The sequence below is a fragment of the Argopecten irradians genome, unplaced genomic scaffold (assembly GCF_041381155.1).
Source record: "Argopecten irradians isolate NY unplaced genomic scaffold, Ai_NY scaffold_0190, whole genome shotgun sequence".
NCBI classification, from domain to species: domain Eukaryota; kingdom Metazoa; phylum Mollusca; class Bivalvia; order Pectinida; family Pectinidae; genus Argopecten; species Argopecten irradians.
The window spans coordinates 31,949-53,891 of NW_027187657.1; the positions used below are offsets into that span (position 1 = coordinate 31,949).

The 21,943-nt window shown below is 37.3% G+C and overlaps 3 protein-coding genes across 3 annotated transcripts; all 3 read right to left on the reverse strand.

Moving 5' to 3' along the window:
- Window positions 1-1,341: 1,341 nt before the first annotated feature.
- On the reverse strand, window positions 1,342-5,405 carry LOC138312036 (uncharacterized). The gene is made up of 6 exons (XM_069253114.1): window positions 5,222-5,405; window positions 4,632-4,728; window positions 4,135-4,270; window positions 3,381-3,673; window positions 2,088-2,540; window positions 1,342-1,623 (listed from the first exon to the last, which is right to left on the reverse strand). Exons 1-4 carry the CDS (start codon window positions 5,302-5,304, stop codon window positions 3,381-3,383), a joined length of 609 nt encoding a protein of 202 aa, XP_069109215.1. The 5' UTR covers window positions 5,305-5,405; the 3' UTR covers window positions 1,342-1,623; window positions 2,088-2,540.
- A 5,137-nt stretch (window positions 5,406-10,542) lies between these two features.
- LOC138312040 (uncharacterized) lies at window positions 10,543-13,639 on the reverse strand. The gene is made up of 5 exons (XM_069253118.1): window positions 13,453-13,639; window positions 12,863-12,959; window positions 12,370-12,505; window positions 11,609-11,901; window positions 10,543-10,766 (listed from the first exon to the last, which is right to left on the reverse strand). Exons 1-4 carry the CDS (start codon window positions 13,533-13,535, stop codon window positions 11,609-11,611), a joined length of 609 nt encoding a protein of 202 aa, XP_069109219.1. The 5' UTR covers window positions 13,536-13,639; the 3' UTR covers window positions 10,543-10,766.
- A 6,161-nt stretch (window positions 13,640-19,800) lies between these two features.
- Window positions 19,801-21,829, reverse strand: LOC138312034 (uncharacterized). The gene is made up of 4 exons (XM_069253113.1): window positions 21,644-21,829; window positions 21,055-21,151; window positions 20,558-20,693; window positions 19,801-20,093 (listed from the first exon to the last, which is right to left on the reverse strand). Exons 1-4 carry the CDS (start codon window positions 21,724-21,726, stop codon window positions 19,801-19,803), a joined length of 609 nt encoding a protein of 202 aa, XP_069109214.1. The 5' UTR covers window positions 21,727-21,829.
- Window positions 21,830-21,943: the final 114 nt, after the last annotated feature.

Sequence of the window (21,943 nt, forward strand, 5' to 3'; positions counted from 1 at the left end):
ATATATTTGATTTTTAATTTTTTATGCATGGCTCAAAACAGGGACTCCCCACTTAATAAAAATATAGACCGGGGCCAGGCTGTTCTTCTCTTGTTTGCTACCTTACAATAAGCTGTAGGAAAAGACAACTCAAGACCAGAGAGGTTCTAACCGGTATAATGAATGACTTTGTTTTGTCATCAGACGTAAGCAGGGTCTAGTTTCCATTTGTAAATTATATGTCAAACTATTTCTTGTGCCGTTGGGCAATCTAATATTTCCAGAAGCACAGCGACGGTGGAGCCTAGATAATCCCGACACCAATATTGCCTGGAAACATTTCACTCCGCATGGAAATGTCTGGGATCAGATTTGATTATTTTTATAACTATGTAAACAAAATTCGTAAGTCCGGAAAATTCGCAATCCGGACGGTTTGGACAGGAGACGCAAATGTCCGGATTTATAGAGGGTCCACTGTACCTATAAATGTTTGTTATATACCAGAAATATTCTCCGTTTGAAATAGCACACATTGAAAATATATACAACACATTCACATCGAAGTGATAGGAATACTTTGTAATCTGAAGCAGAAACAAGTTCGGAATCTGATTACATTGGAAAAGAGAATCTGACAACATCCCATTAGGGGTCACGTTCAGGTGAAACCTTGGAAAACTTGCTGCTGCCAGAATCTTGTCTGGGGACGAAACATTAAAAAACCTGTCATTATTATTTTCAAGTACGTAGTCATCTCGCCCAAAGAACACAACAAAGCTTATACTATATTATACCGAGACGAAATGGCTTTTCAATTGTTGTAGCAAGGTGTAGAAAATACATTTGACCTGAGGTATAGGTGGTGTAATAGTTATCATAACGTGATCAATGTGGAAATTTTGTCATACGATATATAGTACCATGTAGAGTATTATTTTTTTGTCGTTTTTTTTTAATTGTCTTGGGGCACTCTGGTGGGTCTATGATTATATAATCTGTATCTAATTCTCAGATCTTTGTGGTCATAAGGACCAGGTTGCAATATATAATTTCTAAAAAAGAAAGTACCGGAAATTGTATAGCAACAGGGATTATTCATTGAGTCACATGTCCATCGGAGAAAATATATTCATTTCTTACTTATCTATATATTGTACCTGTTTTTGATCACAATTTGACTACATGGTTTGTCTCAAGACACGAGACAAAGTCAATACAATAGGTAAGGATGGCAAGATTGATCCTGTGAGTGTATCGAAAATATTCAGCCTCATAACAGTATATTTTTGTATCATATCAAACTCACTATTTTAACGTAATATTTAAAGACACCTTAAATTTATCAACTCAACTCAGCAGTAAATTTGCAATATATTTTTTAATGATGGTCGAGATGTACAGGAAAATGAATATAAAAAAATAACAAAGCAATCGCTGATAAAAAAAAAAAAAAAAAAAAAATCCTATCGGCAAGGAAAACCGAGCGCGGGGGCTTGGTGTGGGAGGAAACCGGAGTGCCCGGAGAAAACCCACGTGGTCGGGCAGGTGAGCCCCAAACCTTATCACATCCGATCGGGGGGATTCCCGATCGCCTTGGTGAATGGCACAATGCCACCCGACCACCCATTGGCGTGGCCCAATCTGGAAAAGAGAAGAAGAAAACATTAGAAGATCATCATCATCATCATCAACTTCATCATAACATCATCATCGTCGTCGCTCCAAAGAATTGGTGATTGGGGGATAGATACTGTGAATGTTTTTGGTTATATATTTTTTACCAACAAACAAAGCATGGTTCATCATCATCATCATCATCATCATCACCATCACCATAATCATAATGATCATCAATATCGTCATCATCAGCATCATCATCATCATCAAATCATCACCATCAGATCATCATCGTTATCATCATCATCACCATCATCAAATCATCATCATCATTGAATCATCATCACCATCAGATCGTCATTTTTCATCATCATCATAATTATCTACGTTATCATCGTGATATCATATCATCGTTGTCATCATTATCATCATCATCATCATTATCATCGTCGTCATCACAATCTTCACCTTCAGCTATAATAACATACCTAGCCATGGCTAGACGGACACACGACCTTCGACCTCTCTGTGGTGATGTTCTCCGTGATGAGAGGTCGGGTTTCCCACCTGGATTGAGGCTGCTCCTCCATGGTGAACAGGAACATACAGGACTGTAAAAAGACATAAAATGTACATCAAATGATGTCTTTTAAACATTCCGCCCCAATAGACACGCATTCCCTACCGATTTAAATTAACATTAATATAGCGATTGCGAAAAAAAAATGAAATTAATTTATCGATAAGGTACATCTCCGATTATGACCATCAATTATAGAAATGAAGTGAAGTAGAATTGGCCAATAAATCCAAACAGGACAAAAAATATGGGGAAATGAAAATTGGGAAATTCTTTGAACGCCCAATCAAATCTGGTATCCCTATCCATCAACTTGTACTCCACCGTCGACCACCATCGCAGCCCTCCCGCGGCAATACATCTGTAAAGCGAAAAATAGTCAACATGTGAAAGGAAGATTGTACAGGAGATGGTTAAGGACAACGCCTTATTTGAAGGAAAACTTTTTAGTTTCACAGACACTGATGTAAATCATTTACATTGTTTTACCTGCGTATATAATACAAGAAAATGTGACGAAATTATTTTTGTATTTATTGAAAACAACGCAACGTACATTACTCATGAAATCAGCAATAAAAACATATACAACAATTACTGAGATAAAGAGCGAAATAATGAAACAAGAGGACCGGGGACTTTAACGATTAATATCTGACAACCTAGGTAACAGTTATATAGGAAATTAGTCAGATATGGTGTCATGACGGCCATTTTGGATTTGGGAACAACCCAAAAAAGAACAACACTTGGTCAGAACCTAATCAAAATCATTTCAGGCAAGTTTCAGTCAAGTAGAAATAGAAAAGAAGATCAAAATGTGTTTTCAAGATGGCGGCTGTAGCGGATGTTTTGGATTTCGTATCGAACCAAACAATTAGAACACTTGGTCGGGTCACGTTAGGATTATTTCAAGCAACTGTCAGCCAAAAAGCACTGATAGAATTTAGGAAGAAGTTCAAAATATTTTTAGTTTTTAAGTTCATAAACAAAGTTATATTTTATTTGTGAAAAAAATGAAAATGGACATTATCGTCATCTCAAGCGCAACAATATCATCACTGCCATTATAATCATTTTACAACAAAAACACCATTGTCATCATCATCGCCATCTTCATCATCACCATCACCATCATCATCCTCATCATCTTCATAATCATAAGCATCAACATCATAATCGTCACCATCCATACACTTACCTAGCGAGGGACAGGGTACCAGTAATCGATTTGGCGTCTGATGCATTTCGGGAAGAGCACCATCTGCTCTTCCTCAAAACTATCACAAGATTTCCTCTCCCAATATAGATCATCCTGTGGGAGTTCCTTCGTTAGGTCCGTGGACAGCTGCAGTCCACAGTTGAACAGCAGCATCGCCTTGGACCTCTCTGCGAAGTTCGCCTTGCTCTTTTTCCCAGGTCCGGACGGCTTCCACAACGCTCTCCTTTCCACCAGGCACGGCGCAGTTCCACAATGGCGGCAAGGAGACGGGCCTACATAAACAATAAATATATCGTATATTTTCCATAAACGCTTTCAATTTACAGTATTTTCCACAATAAGTCGTACCTATGTACAACTACCTTTTTTACGATTTTTTTCCAGTTTTCGTACATGTATAAGTCGCACTGGTAAATAAGTCGCACCTAAAATTTAGACCCATGTACCCACGTAACCCTTCATGAATCGATCGATCTCTAATGAAGCATGATAAGAAACACATATGCGACGGAAATGGTTTAGAGTTGGCATGTTTCGGATGGGCTATCCGTCATCAGACCCCTTCGCTGGAAATCCACTATAGATTCTTCCACCGAACCTTTACCGACCAGCACATCAGTACGTTGGACCTCTCCGTAACCCATTTATTTACATTATTGTCAATTGAAGAGAATGATATGCATTGTGGAATCGAGCCCAATCATCCCATGAAGCGTACTATAAATTGACTTACGTGCTCTCCATTCCTGGACTCTGGATACCATGCCACTCCATTTCCTTTTGACACTCTTTCCAATCGAACACACCGAAACCAAAAGCAGTGACATCAGGACACACACGAGGTACCAGAACATCTCTGTCCCAACCCGCTAGAAGGAAGGATACACACGATTACGTCATTTTGGGAAAGCTGGTATGTTACAAAACTCGAATAATTTGATAATCAGTACAGGGAGATATGGTGTACTTAAATGGCGCTTCTAGAAAAGAAGTAATACGCATGCATTCAAGTACACTGTAAAGGTTTTTTAATAGTTTTTGTTGAGTTTTCTTTCTGTAAGATATGCAATATAAAGAACGGCTAGAAATTGGTTAATATCGTGTAACAGGGTCCAAATAGTTTGTCACAAGCAGGGATTGAACCCGCTCGCTTGCCGCTCTTACGACTGAACTAAACCGTTTCTTAGCGCAAAACTAGACGGCATATGAAAAGTATTGCAATATACTTACTGATAGGATATCGGCAGATGCAGGACAAACACTCGCAGGCTCACTACCAGTGAGATAATTAAACATGTTCACGGCAAATCCTGGGTCGGGCTCCACACTGTAACAAACATATACATCTAAAGTTAAATATGCTCCACCACCGACAGAGTATAATTGGTGTTTAATCGTGTGTATATATGTCTAATTAACATCTAAAAAAATCATATCAAATAATTTATATTTTGCTATGCAATCAGCACTTCATTCCATATACAATATAGTGCCACGGATTTTTTTCGGGATACAATTAATTACATGTATTTTTACTATTTTCATCTTAAGTAAGATTAGTAGCTCAAACATTTCAATTGAGGTTGTTGATGTAAAGTACGTAACTAAAGAATAATCCTAAACCGTTTGCTCCTGTTTTGGATAAAGAAATAATACCATTTGTCAGAGGTGGAGTATTTTTAAATACATGTACATGTACTCTGAAAATTCATTGCCTCAAACTTATATCGTTGCTCATTTTTAAAGAAACGTGCCGTTTGGGGGTTATGAAACTGGCCCAAGGCTTTCAACGACACAGGAGGAAACTGATCCTTACTTACCACATAAGGTCCCAATAGAGAGCAGGGCCTTGTTGCATGGCGCCCATCGTTGCCACAAACAGCAGGAAACTCCTATCCATCATGACAATCCAAGAATGCACGTGAAAATGTAAATACAAAGGAAGAGATTGACCAACTTCGACTTCACTGATTGCCAAGCAGCTTAGCAACAAAGATGTGACGTCACAATAGGTTTTGCAGTGTTATCGATCATGACGTCATACCATTGTCGACTTAGTCAGTCACTGACAGGGTCATTGCTGCGATTGGGAAAGGTGCATCGACAATAGTATTGATCTGTAATCTTTGTGAGCGATAGGTTCTCCAAACTCCAATCTCTAAATTCGGTGGCTGGTGGGAAAGGACATTGAAATAAAGAAAAATAGCGTATGCTAACGCAAAAAATATTGCGTGCGAACGCAATAGTTTTGCTTGTGAACGCTATACTTTATTGCGTGCGAAAGCAATACTATTGCGTGTAAACCTGACAATTACTAAATGTCAATTACTCAGTGATATATTATTGCGTACACATACAATATTATTGCGTTCGCAATATTTTCGCTTTATTTCTTATGTCCTTTCTCAGCCGACGTAAGTTTTAACTCTATGGTCATTAAATAAATAGTCAGAAATTTACGATAAAAACAACAAGTATTAGCTTTACAATATGATACTGACTTAGTTATTTTATCGTGTGTAGCTGTATGTTTTTGGCTATGGCCTTACTCCGGACCCATGGGAACTAACAAGACATTCAAAATGTAGGTGACTCTCTTATGTGGCTGATATCGGCCAGGTTCTCTGTTGCATTGGTGACCCCGCCAACCGATGAGCGACAGTGCGACAATATTACGCGACAGTGTGGCAACAAACGGGGAAACGAATATTCACAGAAAGCCTGAATGCCAGTAGACACCAATTGCAAATTAAATGACTTGATAAGTAAAAAGTAGAAATATTTGAAAACTGGTTGAGCATTTAATTAAACTGTAACTACAATTTATTGTCAGAGCCATGTAAAAGAAATTGGTAAAATCAGATGTATTGATATTGAATTTATAATATTGTATGGCATAGCGAATACTGATTATCAAGATTTTTATCCGAAGACAAGTACTACATGTACATCAATGCATGTCAGTGGCGTCGCTAGCAGGAAATGCATGTGCAAATTGTAGAATTTTGGTATTTGTGTGGGGGGTCAGGGGGGTTCCCGTCGGCAATCCCATTGTAAAAGCGCGCGAAATGGTTTCAGCCCTCACCCCGAAATCTTCCAAATCAAAAATTATATATTTCGGGGATCTATTAAGTTCCGTCCTGTAACATTACACTCCGGTTATTGAAAATCATTAATCTATACATTTTCTGGTAATATTTGCAAGAAAAACAATGGCCATAGAACGCCACTCTGAAGAACTCAACGTGGGGCAACGAAGTTCCCAAAAAGAAAACTGACTCGGTATTTCTAAAAATGGAAACATCGAGTAGATATGCTATATATCGAACCTCACATGATCATTTATTCGCCAATACCAAAATCAGGGCATATTTAATATTTTTATCCCAATGAAATTATATATATTTTTTGGGTAATTTCAAACCTGATATAGAATGCACGAATAGTCGTATTTGAGAGTTTCATATAGGCCTATTGCATTTTGTATTGTGAGACACGAATGAGACTACAGTCCAATTGGGACCACTTTTATATTTTATCTTTTATATTTTATATTTTATAGCTTCATTCTCAGTCATGAATTGTTAATTTACTTAATGGTGTAATACTTATATAGCAGTATTGATAGCATAAGTTACAATCCTCTCCCCTTCCCCACCCCTCTCTCTCTCTCCTCTCCCTCCCCCCTCTCTTTCTCTCTCTTTCTCTCTCTCTGGACAAATTGCGTATACTTGTATATTTTGTACCATATTGTGGAAAGGGTGTGTATATAAGTTGTAACAACTTGTACCCAATCCGCTTGTTAATTAATGCAATAAAATATGCTTAAACTAAACTAAATTAAACTAAAGCCTAAATTGTTAAAAAAAAATGTTCCTCTGGGGTATTGTATTTTTATGTCTACCAGTAGGAGGTTCAGTTTTCGTATAAAGGGAGACAACTTCTGTTTGCAATCTAGGTTTGGTACATATTGGTGTTTTGTAAGCCAATTAAATTTGTATATGTGTGAAAAAATGTGTGTTGATAAAATAAAATATATTATTATTACTATTTTATTGCAACTTTCCGATTTTATTAAATTTTGAAAAAAAATGGGTTTTTTTTTTATATAACACAAGAACTGCGTTTCTAAGTGACTCGTATTTCTATTGTTGAAAAAAGTTGTGATCTATCTATTTAATTTAGTGACTTTATAACAAAAGTTGTTTCAAGTCTTAGACGTTTGGCCGTTTATAGGCGAAAGTAAGGTAGCAGAAAACAGTAGATTTGGACAATCTATGAAAATAAGGCGCATGCCTTAGAAATATAGATATAGTCATTTAACTGTAAAAAATACCTGTACAAAAGTATATATATAATTAATCAGCACAACTTTTGCAATTACAATTTGATATTTTGATACAGATTTGGCCATATTCTGCGCTTATTCATGCATGTGAATACCATGGTAACAACAAAAAACTACCTGAAAAATTGCAAAATATCATGATTTTTAGCCCAAAATTGTACTCAATTTTTTTCTTAAGACCTACCTTCAATTGAGCACTTCTATCACAATGGCAAAATAAGCTAATTTATTTCATAGGTCGATCGTGTGGATTTTTCAATATTTTTGCCTAAACCCGCGCCATGGATTTTCCTTCAAGTAAAGCTAGCATTTCCGGTCAAGACGCACTTCCGGAGGAGCCCAGAATTGTAATCTCTAACCCATTTTTGTTATGTTTATTTTTGAAAAAAATGAAACTTAAATCAAACCCTCCATATTGGATGTACCAATTTCAGAATATATTTGATTTTTAATTTTTTTTATGCATGGTTCAAAACAGGGGCTCCCCACTTAATAAAAATATAGACCGGGGCCAGGCTGTTCTTCTCTGATCTACTACCTATTGTATTCCTGTAGGAAAAGACAACTCAAGGCCAGAGAGGTTCTAACCGGTATAATGAATGACTTTGTTTTGTCATCAGACGTAAGCAGGGTCTAGTTTCCATTTGTAAATTATATGTCAAACTATTTTTTGTGCCGTTGGGCAATCTAATATTTCCAGAAGCACAGCGACGGTGGAGCCTAGATAATCCCGACACCAATATTGCCTGGAAACATTTCACTCCGCATGGAAATGTCTGGGATCAGATTTGATTATTTTTAAACTATGTAAACAAAATTCGTAAGTCCGGAAAATTCGCAATCCGGACGGTTTGGACAGGAGACGCAAATGTCCGGATTATAGAGGGTCCACTGTACCTATAAATGTTTGTTATATACCAGAAATATTCTCCGTTTGAAATAGCACACATTGAAAATATAAACAAAACATTCACATCGAAGTGATATGAATACTTTGTAATCTGAAGCAGAAACAAGTTCGGAATCTGATTACATTGGAAAAGAGAATTGACAACATCCCATTAGGGGTCACGTTCAGGTGACCCTTGGAAAAATTCTTGCTGCTGCCAGAATCTTGTCTGGGGACGAAACATTAAAAAAGCTGTCATAATTATTTTCAAGTACGTAGTCATCTCGCCCAAAGAACACAACAAAGCTTATACTATATTATACTGAGACGAAATGACGTTTTCAATTGTTGTAGCAAGGTGTAGAAAATACATTTGATCTGAGGTATAGGTGGTGTAATAGTTATCATAACGTGATCCCTGTGGAATTTTGTCATACGATATATAGTACCATGTAGAGTATTATTTTTTTGTCGTTTTTTTTTAATTGTCTTGGGGCACTCTGGTGGGTCTATGATTATATAATCTGTATCTAATTCTCAGATCTTTGTGGTCATAAGGACCAGGTTGCAATATATAATTTCTAAAAAAGAAAGTACCGGAAATTGTATAGCAACAGGGATTATTCATTGAGTCACATGTCCATCGGAGAAAATATATTCATTTCTTACTTATCTATATATTGTACCTGTTTTTGATCACAATTTGACTACATGGTTTGTCTCAAGACACGAGACAAAGTCAATACAATAGGTAAGGATGGCAAGATTGATCCTGTGAGTGTATCGAAAATATTCAGCCTCATAACAGTATATTTTTGTATCATATCAAACTCACTATTTTAACGTAAAATTTAAAGACACCTTAAATTTATCAACTCAACTCAGCAGTAAATTTGCAATATATTTTTTAATGATGGTCGAGATGTACAGGAAAATAAATATAAAAAAATAACAAAGCAATCGCTGATAAATACAAAAAAAAAATCCTATCGGCAAGGAAAACCGAGCGCGGGGGCTTGGTGTGGGAGGAAACCGGAGTGCCCGGAGAAAACCCACGTGGTCGGGCAGGTGAGCCCCAAACCTTATCACATCCGATCGGAGGGGATTCCCGATCGCCTTGGTGAATGGCACAATGCCACCCGACCACCCATTGGCGTGGCCCAATCTGGAAAAGAGAAGAAGAAAACATTACAAGATCATCATCATCATCATCATCAACTTCATCATAACATCATCATCGTCGTCGCTCCAAAGAATTGGTGATTGGGGGATAGATACTGTGAATGTTTTTGGTTATATATTTTTTACCAACAAACAAAGCATGGTTCATCATCAATATCATCATCATAATCATAATGATCATCACCATGATCATCAAACCATAATCATAATGATCATCAATATCGTCATCATCAGCATCATCATCATCATCAAATCATCATCACCATCAGATCATCATCGTTTATCATCATCATCACCATCATCAAATCATTATCATCATTGAATCATCATCCCCATCAGATCATCATTTTTTTATCATATCATATTATCTAACCTTATCATCGTGATATCATATCATCGTTGTCATCATCATCATCATATCATCATCATCATCATCATCATCATTATCATTGTCGCCATCACAATCTTCGCCTTCAGCTATAATAACATACCTAGCTATGGCTAGACGGACACACGACCTTCGACCTCTCTTTGGTGATGTTCTCCGTGATGAGAGGTCGGGTTTCCCACCTGGATTGAGGCTGCTCCTCCATGGTGAACAGGAACATACAGGACTGTAAAAAGACATAAAATGTACATCAAATGATGTCTTTTAAACATTCCGCCCCAATAGACACGCATTCCCTACCGATTTAAATTAACATTAATATAGCGATTGCGAAAAAAAAAAATGAAATTAATTTATCGATAAGGTACATCTCCGATTATGACCATCAATTATAGAAATGAAGTGAAGTAGAATTGGCCAATAAATCCAAACAGGACAAAAAATATCGGGAAATGAAAATTGGGAAATCCTTTGAACGCCCAATCGAATCTGGTATCCCTATCCATCAACTCGTACTCCACCGTCGACTACCATCGCAGCCCTCCCGCGGCAATACATCTGTAAAGCGAAAAATAGTCAACATGTGAAAGGAAGATTGTACAGGAGATGGTTACGGACAACGCCTTATTTGAAGGAAAACTTTTTAGTTTCACAGACACTGATGTAAATCTTTTACATTGTTTTACCTGCGTATATAACACAAGAAAATGTGACGAAATTATTTTTTTATTTATTGAAAACAACGCAACGTACATTACTCATGAAATCAGCAATAAAAACATATACAACAATTACTGAGATAAAGAGCGAAATAATGAAACAAGAGGCCCGGGGGCTTTAACGATTATTATCTGACAGCCTAGGCAACAGTTATATAGGAAATTAGTCAGATATGGTGTCATGACGGCCATCATGGTTTTGGGAACAACCCAAAAAAGAACAACACTTGGTCAGAACCTAATCAAAATCATTTCAGGCAAGTTTCAGTCAAGTAGAAATAGAAAAGAAACTCAAAATGTGTGTTTTCAAGATGGCGGCTGTAGCGGATATTTTGGATTTCGTATCGAACCAAAAAATTAGAACACTTGGTCGGGTCACGTTAGGATTATTTCAAGCAACTGTCAGCCAAAAAGCACTGATAGAACTTAGGAAGAAGTTCAAAATATTTTTAGTTTTTAAGTTCATAAACAAAGTTAGATTTTATTTGTGAAAAAAAATGAAAATGGACATTATCGTCATCTCAAGCGCAACAATATCATCACTGCCATTACAATCATTTTACAACAAAAACACCATTGTCATCATCATCGTCATCTTCATCATCACCATCACCATCATCATCATCATCATCTCATAATCATAAGCATCAACATCATAATCGTCACCATCCATACACTTACCTAGCGAGGGACAGGGTACCAGTAATCGATTTGGCGTCTGATGCATTTCGGGAAGAGCACCATCTGCTCTTCCTCAAAACTATCACAAGATTTCCTCTCCCAATATAGATCATCCTGTGGGAGTTCCTTCGTTAGGTCCGTGGACAGCTGCAGTCCACAGTTGAACAGCAGCATCGCCTTGGACCTCTCTGCGAAGTTCGCCTTGCTCTTTTTCCCAGGTCCGGACGGCTTCCACAACGCTCTCCTTTCCACGAGGCACGGTGCAGTTCCACAATGGCGGCAAGGAGACGGGCCTACACAAACAATAATTATATCGTATACTTTCCATAAACGCTTTCGATTTACAGTATTTTCCACAATTAGTCGTACCTATGTACAAGTACCAAAGGCCTTTTTTACGATTTTTTTTCAGTTTTCGTACATGTATAAGTCGCACTGGTAAATAAGTCGCACCTAAAATTTAGACCCATGTACCCACGTAACCCTTCATGAATCGATCGATCTCTAATGAAGCATGATAAGAAACACATATGCGACGGAAATGGTTTAGAGTTGGCATGTTTCGGATGGGCTATCCGTCATCAGACCCCTTCGCTGGAAATCCACTATAGATTCTTCCACCGAACCTTTACCGACCAGCACATCAGTACGTTGGACCTCTCCGTAACCCATTTATTTACATTATTGTCAATTGAAGAGAATGATATGCATTGTGGAATCGACCCCAATCATCCCATGAAGCGTACTATAAATTGACTTACGTGCTCTCCATTCCTGGACTCTGGATACCATGCCACTCCATTTCCTTTTGACACTCTTTCCAATCGAACACACCGAAACCAAAAGCAGTGACATCAGGACACACACGAGGTACCAGAACATCTCTGTCCCAACCCGCTAGAAGGAAGGATACACACGATTACGTCATTTTGGGAAAGCTGGTATGTTACAAAACTCGAATAATTTGATAATCAGTACAGGGAGATATGGTGTACTTAAATGGCGCTTCTAGAAAAGAAGTAATACGCATGCATTCAAGTACACTGTAAAGGTTTTTTTAATAGTTTTTGTTGAGTTTTCTTTCTGTAAGATATGCAATATAAAGAACGGCTAGAAATTGGTTAATATCGTGTAACAGGGTCCAAATGTCACAAGCAGGGATTGAACCCGCTCGCTTGCCGCTCTTACGACTGAACTAAACCGTTTCTTAGCGCAAAACTAGACGGCATATGAAAAGTATTGCAATATACTTACTGATAGGATATCGGCAGACGCAGGACAAACACTCGCAGGCTCACTACCAGTGAGATAATTAAACATGTTCACGGCAAATCCTGGGTCGGGCTCCACACTGTAACAAACATATACATCTAAAGTTAAATATGCTCCACCACCGACAGAGTATAATTGGTGTTTAATCGTGTGTATATATGTCTAATTAACACCTAAAAAAAATCATATAAAATAATTTATTTTGCTATGCAATCAGCACTTCATTCCATATACAATATAGTGCCACGGATTTTTTCGGGATACAATTAATTACATGTATTTTTTACTATTTTCATCTTAAGTAAGATTAGTAGCTCAAACATTTCAATTGAGGTTATTGATGTAAAGTACGTAACTAAAGAATAATCCTAAACCGTTTGCTCCTGTTTTGGATAAAGAAATAATACCATTTGTCAGAGGTTGAGTATTTTTAAATACATGTACATGAACTTTGAAAATTCATTGCCTCAAACTTATATTGTTGCTCATTTTTAAAGAAACGTGCCGTTTGGGGGGTCATGAAACTGGCCCAAGGCTTTCAACGACACAGGAGGAAACTGATCCTTACTTACCACATAAGGTCCCAATAGAGAGCAGGGCCTTGTTGCATGGCGCCCATCGTTGCCACAAACAGCAGGAAACTCCTATCCATCATGACAATCCAAGAATGCACGTGAAAATGTAAATACAAAGGAAGAGATTGACCAACTTCGACTTCACTGATTGCCAAGCAGCTTAGCAACAAAGATGTGACGTCACAATAGGTTTTGCAGTGTTATCGATCATGACGTCATACCATTGTCGACTTAGTCAGTCACTGACAGGGTCATTGCTGCGATTGGGAATGGTGCATCAACAATAGTATTGATCTGTAATCTTTGTGAGCGATAGGTTCTCCCAACTCCAATTTCTAAATTCGGTGGCTGCTGGGAAAGGACATTAAAATAAAGAAAAATAGCGCATGCTAACGCAAAAAAATATTGCGTGCGAACGCAATAGTTTTGCTTGTGAACGCTATACTTTATTGCGTGCGAAAGCAATACTATTGCGAGTAAACCTGACAATTACTAAATGTCAATTACTCAGTGATATATTATTGCGTACACATACAATATTATTGCGTTCGCAATATTTTCGCTTTATTTCTTATGTCCTTTCTCAGCCGACGTAAGTTTTAACTCTATGGTCATTAAATAAATAGTCAGAAATTTACGATAAAAACAACAAGTATTAGCTTTACAATATGATACTGACTTAGTTATTTTATCGTGTGTAGCTGTATGTTTTTGGCTATGGCCTTACTCCGGACCCATGGGAACTAACAAGGCATTCAAAATGTAGGTGACTCTCTTATGTGGCTGATATCGGCCAGGTCACACTGTTGCATTGGTGACCCCGCCAAGCGATGAGCGACAGTGCGACAATATTACGCGACAGTGTGGCAACAAACGGGGAAACGAATATTCACAGAAAGCCTGAATGCCAGTAGAAACCAATTGCAAATTAAATGACTTGATAAGTAAAAAGTAGAAATATTTGAAAACTGGTTGAGCATTTATTTAAACTGTAACTACAATTTATTGTCAGAGCCATGTAAAAGAATAGAAATTGGTAAAATCAGATGTATTGATATTGAATTTATAATATTGTATGGCATAGCGAATACTGATTATCAAGATTTTTATCCGAAGACAAGTACTACATGTACATCAATGCATGTCAGTGGCGTCGCTAGCAGGAAATGCATGTGCAAATTGTAGAATTTTGTATTTGTGTGGGGGGTCAGGGGGGTTCCCGTCGGCAATCCCATTGTAAAAGCGCGCGAAATGGTTTCAGCCCTCACCCCGAAATCTTCCAAATCAAAAATTATATATTTCGGGGATCTATTAAGTTCCGTCCTGTAACATTACACTCCGGTTATTGAAAATCATTAATCTATACATTTTCTGGTAATATTTGCAAGAAAAAACAATGGCCATAGAACGCCACTCTGAAGAACTCAACGTGGGGCAACGAAGTTCCCAAAAAGAAAACTGACTCGGTATTTCTAAAAATGGAAACATCGAGTAGATATGCTATATATCGAACCTCACATGATCATTTATTCGCCAATACCAAAATCAGGGCATATTTAATATTTTTTATCCCAATGAAATTATATATATTTTTTGGGTAATTTCAAACCTGATATAGAATGCACGAAAAGTCGTATTTGAGAGTTTCATATAGGCCTATTGTATTTTGTATTGTGAGACACGAATGAGACTACAGTCCAATTGGGACCACTTTTATATTTTATCTTTTATATTTTATATTTTATAGCTTCATTCTCAGTCATGAATTGTTAATTTACTTAATGGTGTAATACTTATATAGCAGTATTGATAGCATAAGTTACAATCCTCTCCCCTTCCCCACCCCTCTCTCTCTTCCCTCCCTCCCCCCTCTCTTTCTCTCTCTTTCTCTCTCTCTGGACAAATTGCCTATACTTGTATATTTTGTACCATATTGTGGAAAGGGTGTGTATATAAGTTGTAACTACTTGTACCCAATCCGCTTGTTAATTAATGCAATAAAATATGCTTTAAACTAAACTAAATTAAACTAAAGCCTAAATTGTTAAAAAAAAATGTTCCTCTGGGGTATTGTATTTTTATGTCTACCAGTAGGAGGTTCAGTTTTCGTATAAAGGGAGACAACTTCTGTTTGCAATCTAGGTTTGGTACATATTGGTGTTTTGTAAGCCAATTAAATTTGTATATGTGTGAAAAAAATGTGTGTTGATAAAATAAAATATATTATTATTACTATTTTATTGCAGCTTTCCGATTTTATTAAATTTTGAAAAAAAAAAATTTTTTTTTTTTATATAAAACAAAGAACTGCGTTTCTAAGTGACTCGTATTTCTATTGTTGAAAAAATTTGTGATCTATCTATTTAATTTAGTGACTTTATAACAAAAGTTGTTTCGAGTCTTAGACGTTTGGCCGTTGATAGGCGAAAGTAAGGTAGCAGAAAACAGTGGATTTGGACAATCTATGAAAATAAGGCGCATATAGATATAGTCATTTAACTGTAAAAAATAAAATACCTGTACAAAAGTATATATATAATTAATCAGCACAACTTTCGCAATTACAATTTGATATTTTGATACAGATTTGGCCATATTCTGCGCTTATTCATGCATGTGAATACCATGGTAACAACAAAAAACTACCTGAAAAATTGCAAAATATCATGATTTTTAGCCCAAAATTGTACTCAATTTTTTTCTTAAGACCTACCTTCAATTGAGCACTTCTATCACAATGGCAAAATAAGCTAATTTATTTCAAAGGTCGATCGTGTGGATTTTTCAATATTTTTGCCTAAACCCGCGCTATGGATTTTCCTTCAAGTAAAGCTAGCATTTCCGGTCAAGACGCACTTCCGGAGGAGCCCAGAATTGTAATCTCTAACCCATTTTTGTTATGTTTATTTTTGAAAAAATTGAAGCTTAAATCAAACCCTCCATATTGGATGTACCAATTTCAGAATATATTTGATTTTTAATTTTTTATGCATGGCTCAAAACAGGGACTCCCCACTTAATAAAAATATAGACCGGGGCCAGGCTGTTCTTCTCTTGTTTGCTACCTAAGTGTAGGAAAAGACAACTCAAGACCAGAGAGGTTCTAACCGGTATAATGAATGACTTTGTTTTGTCATCAGACGTAAGCAGGGTCTAGTTTCCATTTGTAAATTATATGTCAAACTATTTTTTTGTGCCGTTGGGCAATCTAATATTTCCAGAAGCACAGCGACGGTGGAGCCTAGATAATCCCGACACCAATATTGCCTGGAAACATTTCACTCCGCATGGAAATGTCTGGGATCAGATTTGATTATTTTTATAACTATGTAAACAAAATTCGTAAGTCCGGAAAATTCGCAATCCGGACGGTTTGGACAGGAGACGCAAATGTCCGGATTATAGAGGGTCCACTGTACCTATAAATGTTTGTTATATACCAGAAATATTCTCCGTTTGAAATAGCACACATTGAAAATATAAACAAAACATTCACATCGAAGTGATATGAATACTTTGTAATCTGAAGCAGAAACAAGTTCGGAATCTGATTACATTGGAAAAGAGAATCTGACAACATTCCATTAGGGGTCACGTTCAGGTGGACCTTGGAAAAATTCATTGCTGCTGCCAGAATCTTGGCTGGGGACGAAACCATTGAAAAAGCTGTCATAATTATTTTCAAGTACGTAGTCATCTCGCCCAAAGAACACAACAAAGCTTATACTATATTATACTGAGACAAAATGGCGTTTTCAATTGTTGTAGCAAGGTGTAGAAAATACATTTGATCTGAGGTATAGGTGGTGTAATAGTTATCATAACGTGATCAATGTGGAAATTTTGTCATACGATATATAGTACCATGTAGAGTATTATTTTTTTGTCGTTTTTTTTTAATTGTCTTGGGGCACTCTGGTGGGTCTATGATTATATAATCTGTATCTAATTCTCAGATCTTTGTGGTCATAAGGACCAGGTTGCAATATATAACTTCTAAAAAAGAAAGTACCGGAAATTGTATAGCAACAGGGATTATTCATTAGAGTCACATGTCCATCGGGAGAAAATATATTCATTTCTTACTTATCTATATATATTGTACTGTTTTTGATCACAATTTGACTACTTGGTTTGTCTCAAGACACGAGACAAAGTCAATACAATAGGTAAGGATGGCAAGATTGATCCTGTGAGTGTATCGCAAATATTCAGCCTCATAACCGTATATTTTTGTATCATATCAAACTCACTATTTTAACGTAATATTTAAAGACACCTTAAATTTATCAACTCAACTCAGCAGTAAATTTGCAATATATTTTTTAATGATGGTCGAGATGTACAGGAAAATAGATATAAATAAAATAACAAAGCAATCGCTGATAAATACAAAAAAAAAATCCTATCGGCAAGGAAAACCGAGCGCGGGGGCTTGGTGTGGGAGGAAACCGGAGTGCCCGGAGAAAACCCACGTGGTCGGGCAGGTGAGCCCCAAACCTTATCACATCCGATCGGGGGGATTCCCGATCGCCTTGGTGAATGGCACAATGCCACCCGACCACCCATTGGCGTGGCCCAATCTGGAAAGAGAAGAAGAAAACATTACAAGATCATCATCATCATCATCAACTTCATCATAACATCATCATCGTCGTCGCTCCAAAGAATTGGTGATTGGGGGATAGATACTGTGAATGTTTTTGGTTATATATTTTTTTACCAACAAACAAAGCATGGTTCATCATCATCATCATCATCATCATCATCACCATAATCATAATGATCATCAATATCGTCATCATCAGCATCATCATCATCAAATCATCATCACCATCAGATCATCATCGTTATCATCATCATCACCATCATCAAATCATCATCATCATTGAATCATCATCACCATCAGATCGTCATTTTTTATCATCATCATAATTATCAACGTTATCATCGTGATACCATATCATCGTTGTCATCATTATCATCATCATCATCATTATCATCATTATCGTCGTCATCACAATCTTCACCTTCAGCTATAATAACATACCTAGCCATGGCTAGACGGACACACGACCTTCGACCTCTCTGTGGTGATGTTCTCCGTGATGAGAGGTCGGGTTTCCCACCTGGATTGAGGCTGCTCCTCCATGGTGAACAGGAACATACAGGACTGTAAAAAGACATAAAATGTACATCAAATGATGTCTTTTAAACATTCCGCCCCAATAGACACGCATTCCCTACCGATTTAAATTAACATTAATATAGCGAATGCGAAAAAAAAATGAAATTAATTTATCGATAAGGTACATCTCCGATTATGACCATCAATTATAGAAATGAAGTGAAGTAGAATTGGCCAATAAACCCAAACAGGACAAAAAATATCGGGAAATGAAAATTGGGAAATTCTTTGAACGCCCAATCAAATCTGGTATCCCTATCCATCAACTTGTACTCCACCGTCGACCACCATCGCAGCCCTCCGCGGCAATACATCTGTAAAGCGAAAAATAGTCAACATGTGAAAGGAAGATTGTACAGGAGATGGTTAAGGACAACGCCTTATTTGAAGGAAAACTTTTTAGTTTCACAGACACTGATGTAAATCTTTTACATTGTTTTACCTGCGTATATAACACAAGAAAATGTGACGAAATTATTTTTTTATTTATTGAAAACAACGCAACGTACATTACTCAAGAAATCAGCAATAAAAAATCATATACAACAATTACTGAGATAAAGAGCGAAATAATGAAACAAGAGGCCCGGGGGCTTTAACGATTAATATCTGACAACCTAGGTAACAGTTATATAGGAAATTAGTCAGATATGGTGTCATGACGGCCATCTTGGATTTGGGAACAACCCAAAAAAGAACAACACTTGATCAGAACCTAATCAAAATCATTTCAGGCAAGTTTCAGTCAAGTAAAATAGAAAAGAAGATCAAAATGTGGTTTTCAAGATGGCGGCTGTAGCGGATGTTTTGGATTTCGTATCGAACCAAACAATTAGAACACTTGGTCGGGTCACGTTAGGATTATTTCAAGCAACTGTCAGCCAAAAAGCACTGATAGAACTTAGGAAGAAGTTCAAAATATTTTTAGTTTTTAAGTTCATAAACAAAGTTAGATTTTATTTGTGAAAAAAAATGAAAATGGACATTATCGTCATCTCAAGCGCAACAATATCATCACTGCCATTACAATCATTTTACAACAAAAACACCATTGTTATCATCATCGCCATCTTCATCATCACCATCACCATCATCATCCTCATCATCTTCATAATCATAAGCATCAACATCATAATCGTCACCATCCATACACTTACCTAACGAGGGACAGGGTACCAGTAATCGATTTGGCGTCTGATGCATTTCGGGAAGAGCACCATCTGCTCTTCCTCAAAACTATCACAAGATTTCCTCTCCCAATATAGATCATCCTGTGGGAGTTCCTTCGTTAGGTCCGTGGACAGCTGCAGTCCACAGTTGAACAGCAGCATCGCCTTGGACCTCTCTGCGAAGTTCGCCTTGCTCTTTTTCCCAGGTCCGGACGGCTTCCACAACGCTCTCCTTTCCACCAGGCACGGCGCAGTTCCACAATGGCGGCAAGGAGACGGGCCTACATAAACAATAAATATATCGTATATTTTCCATAAACGCTTTCAATTTACAGTATTTTCCACAATAAGTCGTACCTATGTACAATACTACCTTTTTTACGATTTTTTTTCCAGTTTTCGTACATGTATAAGTCGCACTGGTAAATAAGTCGCACCTAAAATTTAGACCCATGTACCCACGTAACCCTTCATGAATCGATCGATCTCTAATGAAGCATGATAAGAAACACATATGCGACGGAAATGGTTTAGAGTTGGCATGTTTCGGATGGGCTATCCGTCATCAGACCCCTTCGCTGGAAATCCACTATAGATTCTTCCACCGAACCTTTACCGACCAGCACATCAGTACGTTGGACCTCTCCGTAACCCATTTATTTACATTATTGTCAATTGAAGAGAATGATATGCATTGTGGAATCGAGCCCAATCATCCCATGAAGCGTACTATAAATTGACTTACGTGCTCTCCATTCCTGGACTCTGGATACCATGCCACTCCATTTCCTTTTGACACTCTTTCCAATCGAACACACCGAAACCAAAAGCAGTGACATCAGGACACACACGAGGTACCAGAACATCTCTGTCCCAACCCGCTAGAAGGAAGGATACACACGATTACGTCATTTTGGGAAAGCTGGTATGTTACAAAACTCGAATAATTTGATAATCAGTACAGGGAGATATGGTGTACTTAAATGGCGCTTCTAGAAAAGAAGTAATACGCATGCATTCAAGTACACTGTAAAGGTTTTTTAATAGTTTTTGTTGAGTTTTCTTTCTGTAAGATATGCAATATAAAGAACGGCTAGAAATTGGTTAATATCGTGTAACAGGGTCCAAATAGTTTGTCACAAGCAGGGATTGAACCCGCTCGCTTGCCGCTCTTACGACTGAACTAAACCGTTTCTTAGCGCAAAACTAGACGGCATATGAAAAGTATTGCAATATACTTACTGATAGGATATCGGCAGACGCAGGACAAACACTCGCAGGCTCACTACCAGTGAGATAATTAAACATGTTCACGGCAAATCCTGGGTCGGGCTCCACACTGTAACAAACATATACATCTAAAGTTAAATATGCTCCACCACCGACAGAGTATAATTGGTGTTTAATCGTGTGTATATATGTCTAATTAACACCTAAAAAAAATCATATAAAATAATTTATTTTGCTATGCAATCAGCACTTCATTCCATATACAATATAGTGCCACGGATTTTTTCGGGATACAATTAATTACATGTATTTTTTACTATTTTCATCTTAAGTAAGATTAGTAGCTCAAACATTTCAATTGAGGTTATTGATGTAAAGTACGTAACTAAAGAATAATCCTAAACCGTTTGCTCCTGTTTTGGATAAAGAAATAATACCATTTGTCAGAGGTTGAGTATTTTTAAATACATGTACATGTACTCTGAAAATTCATTGCCTCAAACTTATATTGTTGCTCATTTTTAAAGAAACGTGCCGTTTGGGGGTTATGAAACTGGCCCAAGGCTTTCAACGACACAGGAGGAAACTGATCCTTACTTACCACATAAGGTCCCAATAGAGAGCAGGGCCTTGTTGCATGGCGCCCATCGTTGCCACAAACAGCAGGAAACTCCTATCCATCATGACAATCCAAGAATGCACGTGAAAATGTAAATACAAAGGAAGAGATTGACCAACTTCGACTTCACTGATTGCCAAGCAGCTTAGCAACAAAGATGTGACGTCACAATAGGTTTTGCAGTGTTATCGATCATGACGTCATACCATTGTCGACTTAGTCAGTCACTGACAGGGTCATTGCTGCGATTGGGAATGGTGCATCGACAATAGTATTGATCTG

Bases quoted from the DNA above. Each gene is read 5' to 3' on its own strand.
- LOC138312036 (XM_069253114.1), bottom strand. From the start codon at position 5,304: ATGATGGATAGGAGTTTCCTGCTGTTTGTGGCAACGATGGGCGCCATG. The intron at 4,729-5,221 runs GTAAGTAAGGAT...TGTTTGTTACAG, and splicing joins CTCTATTGGGACCTTATGTG to TGTGGAGCCCGACCCAGGAT. The intron at 4,271-4,631 runs GTAAGTATATTG...CCTTCCTTCTAG, and splicing joins CATCTGCCGATATCCTATCA to CGGGTTGGGACAGAGATGTT.
- LOC138312040 (XM_069253118.1), bottom strand. From the start codon at position 13,535: ATGATGGATAGGAGTTTCCTGCTGTTTGTGGCAACGATGGGCGCCATG. The intron at 12,506-12,862 runs GTAAGTATATTG...CCTTCCTTCTAG, and splicing joins CGTCTGCCGATATCCTATCA to CGGGTTGGGACAGAGATGTT. The intron at 11,902-12,369 runs GTAAGTCAATTT...TTGTTTGTGTAG, and splicing joins AGTCCAGGAATGGAGAGCAC to GCCCGTCTCCTTGCCGCCAT.
- LOC138312034 (XM_069253113.1), bottom strand. From the start codon at position 21,726: ATGATGGATAGGAGTTTCCTGCTGTTTGTGGCAACGATGGGCGCCATG. The intron at 21,152-21,643 runs GTAAGTAAGGAT...TGTTTGTTACAG, and splicing joins CTCTATTGGGACCTTATGTG to TGTGGAGCCCGACCCAGGAT. The intron at 20,694-21,054 runs GTAAGTATATTG...CCTTCCTTCTAG, and splicing joins CGTCTGCCGATATCCTATCA to CGGGTTGGGACAGAGATGTT.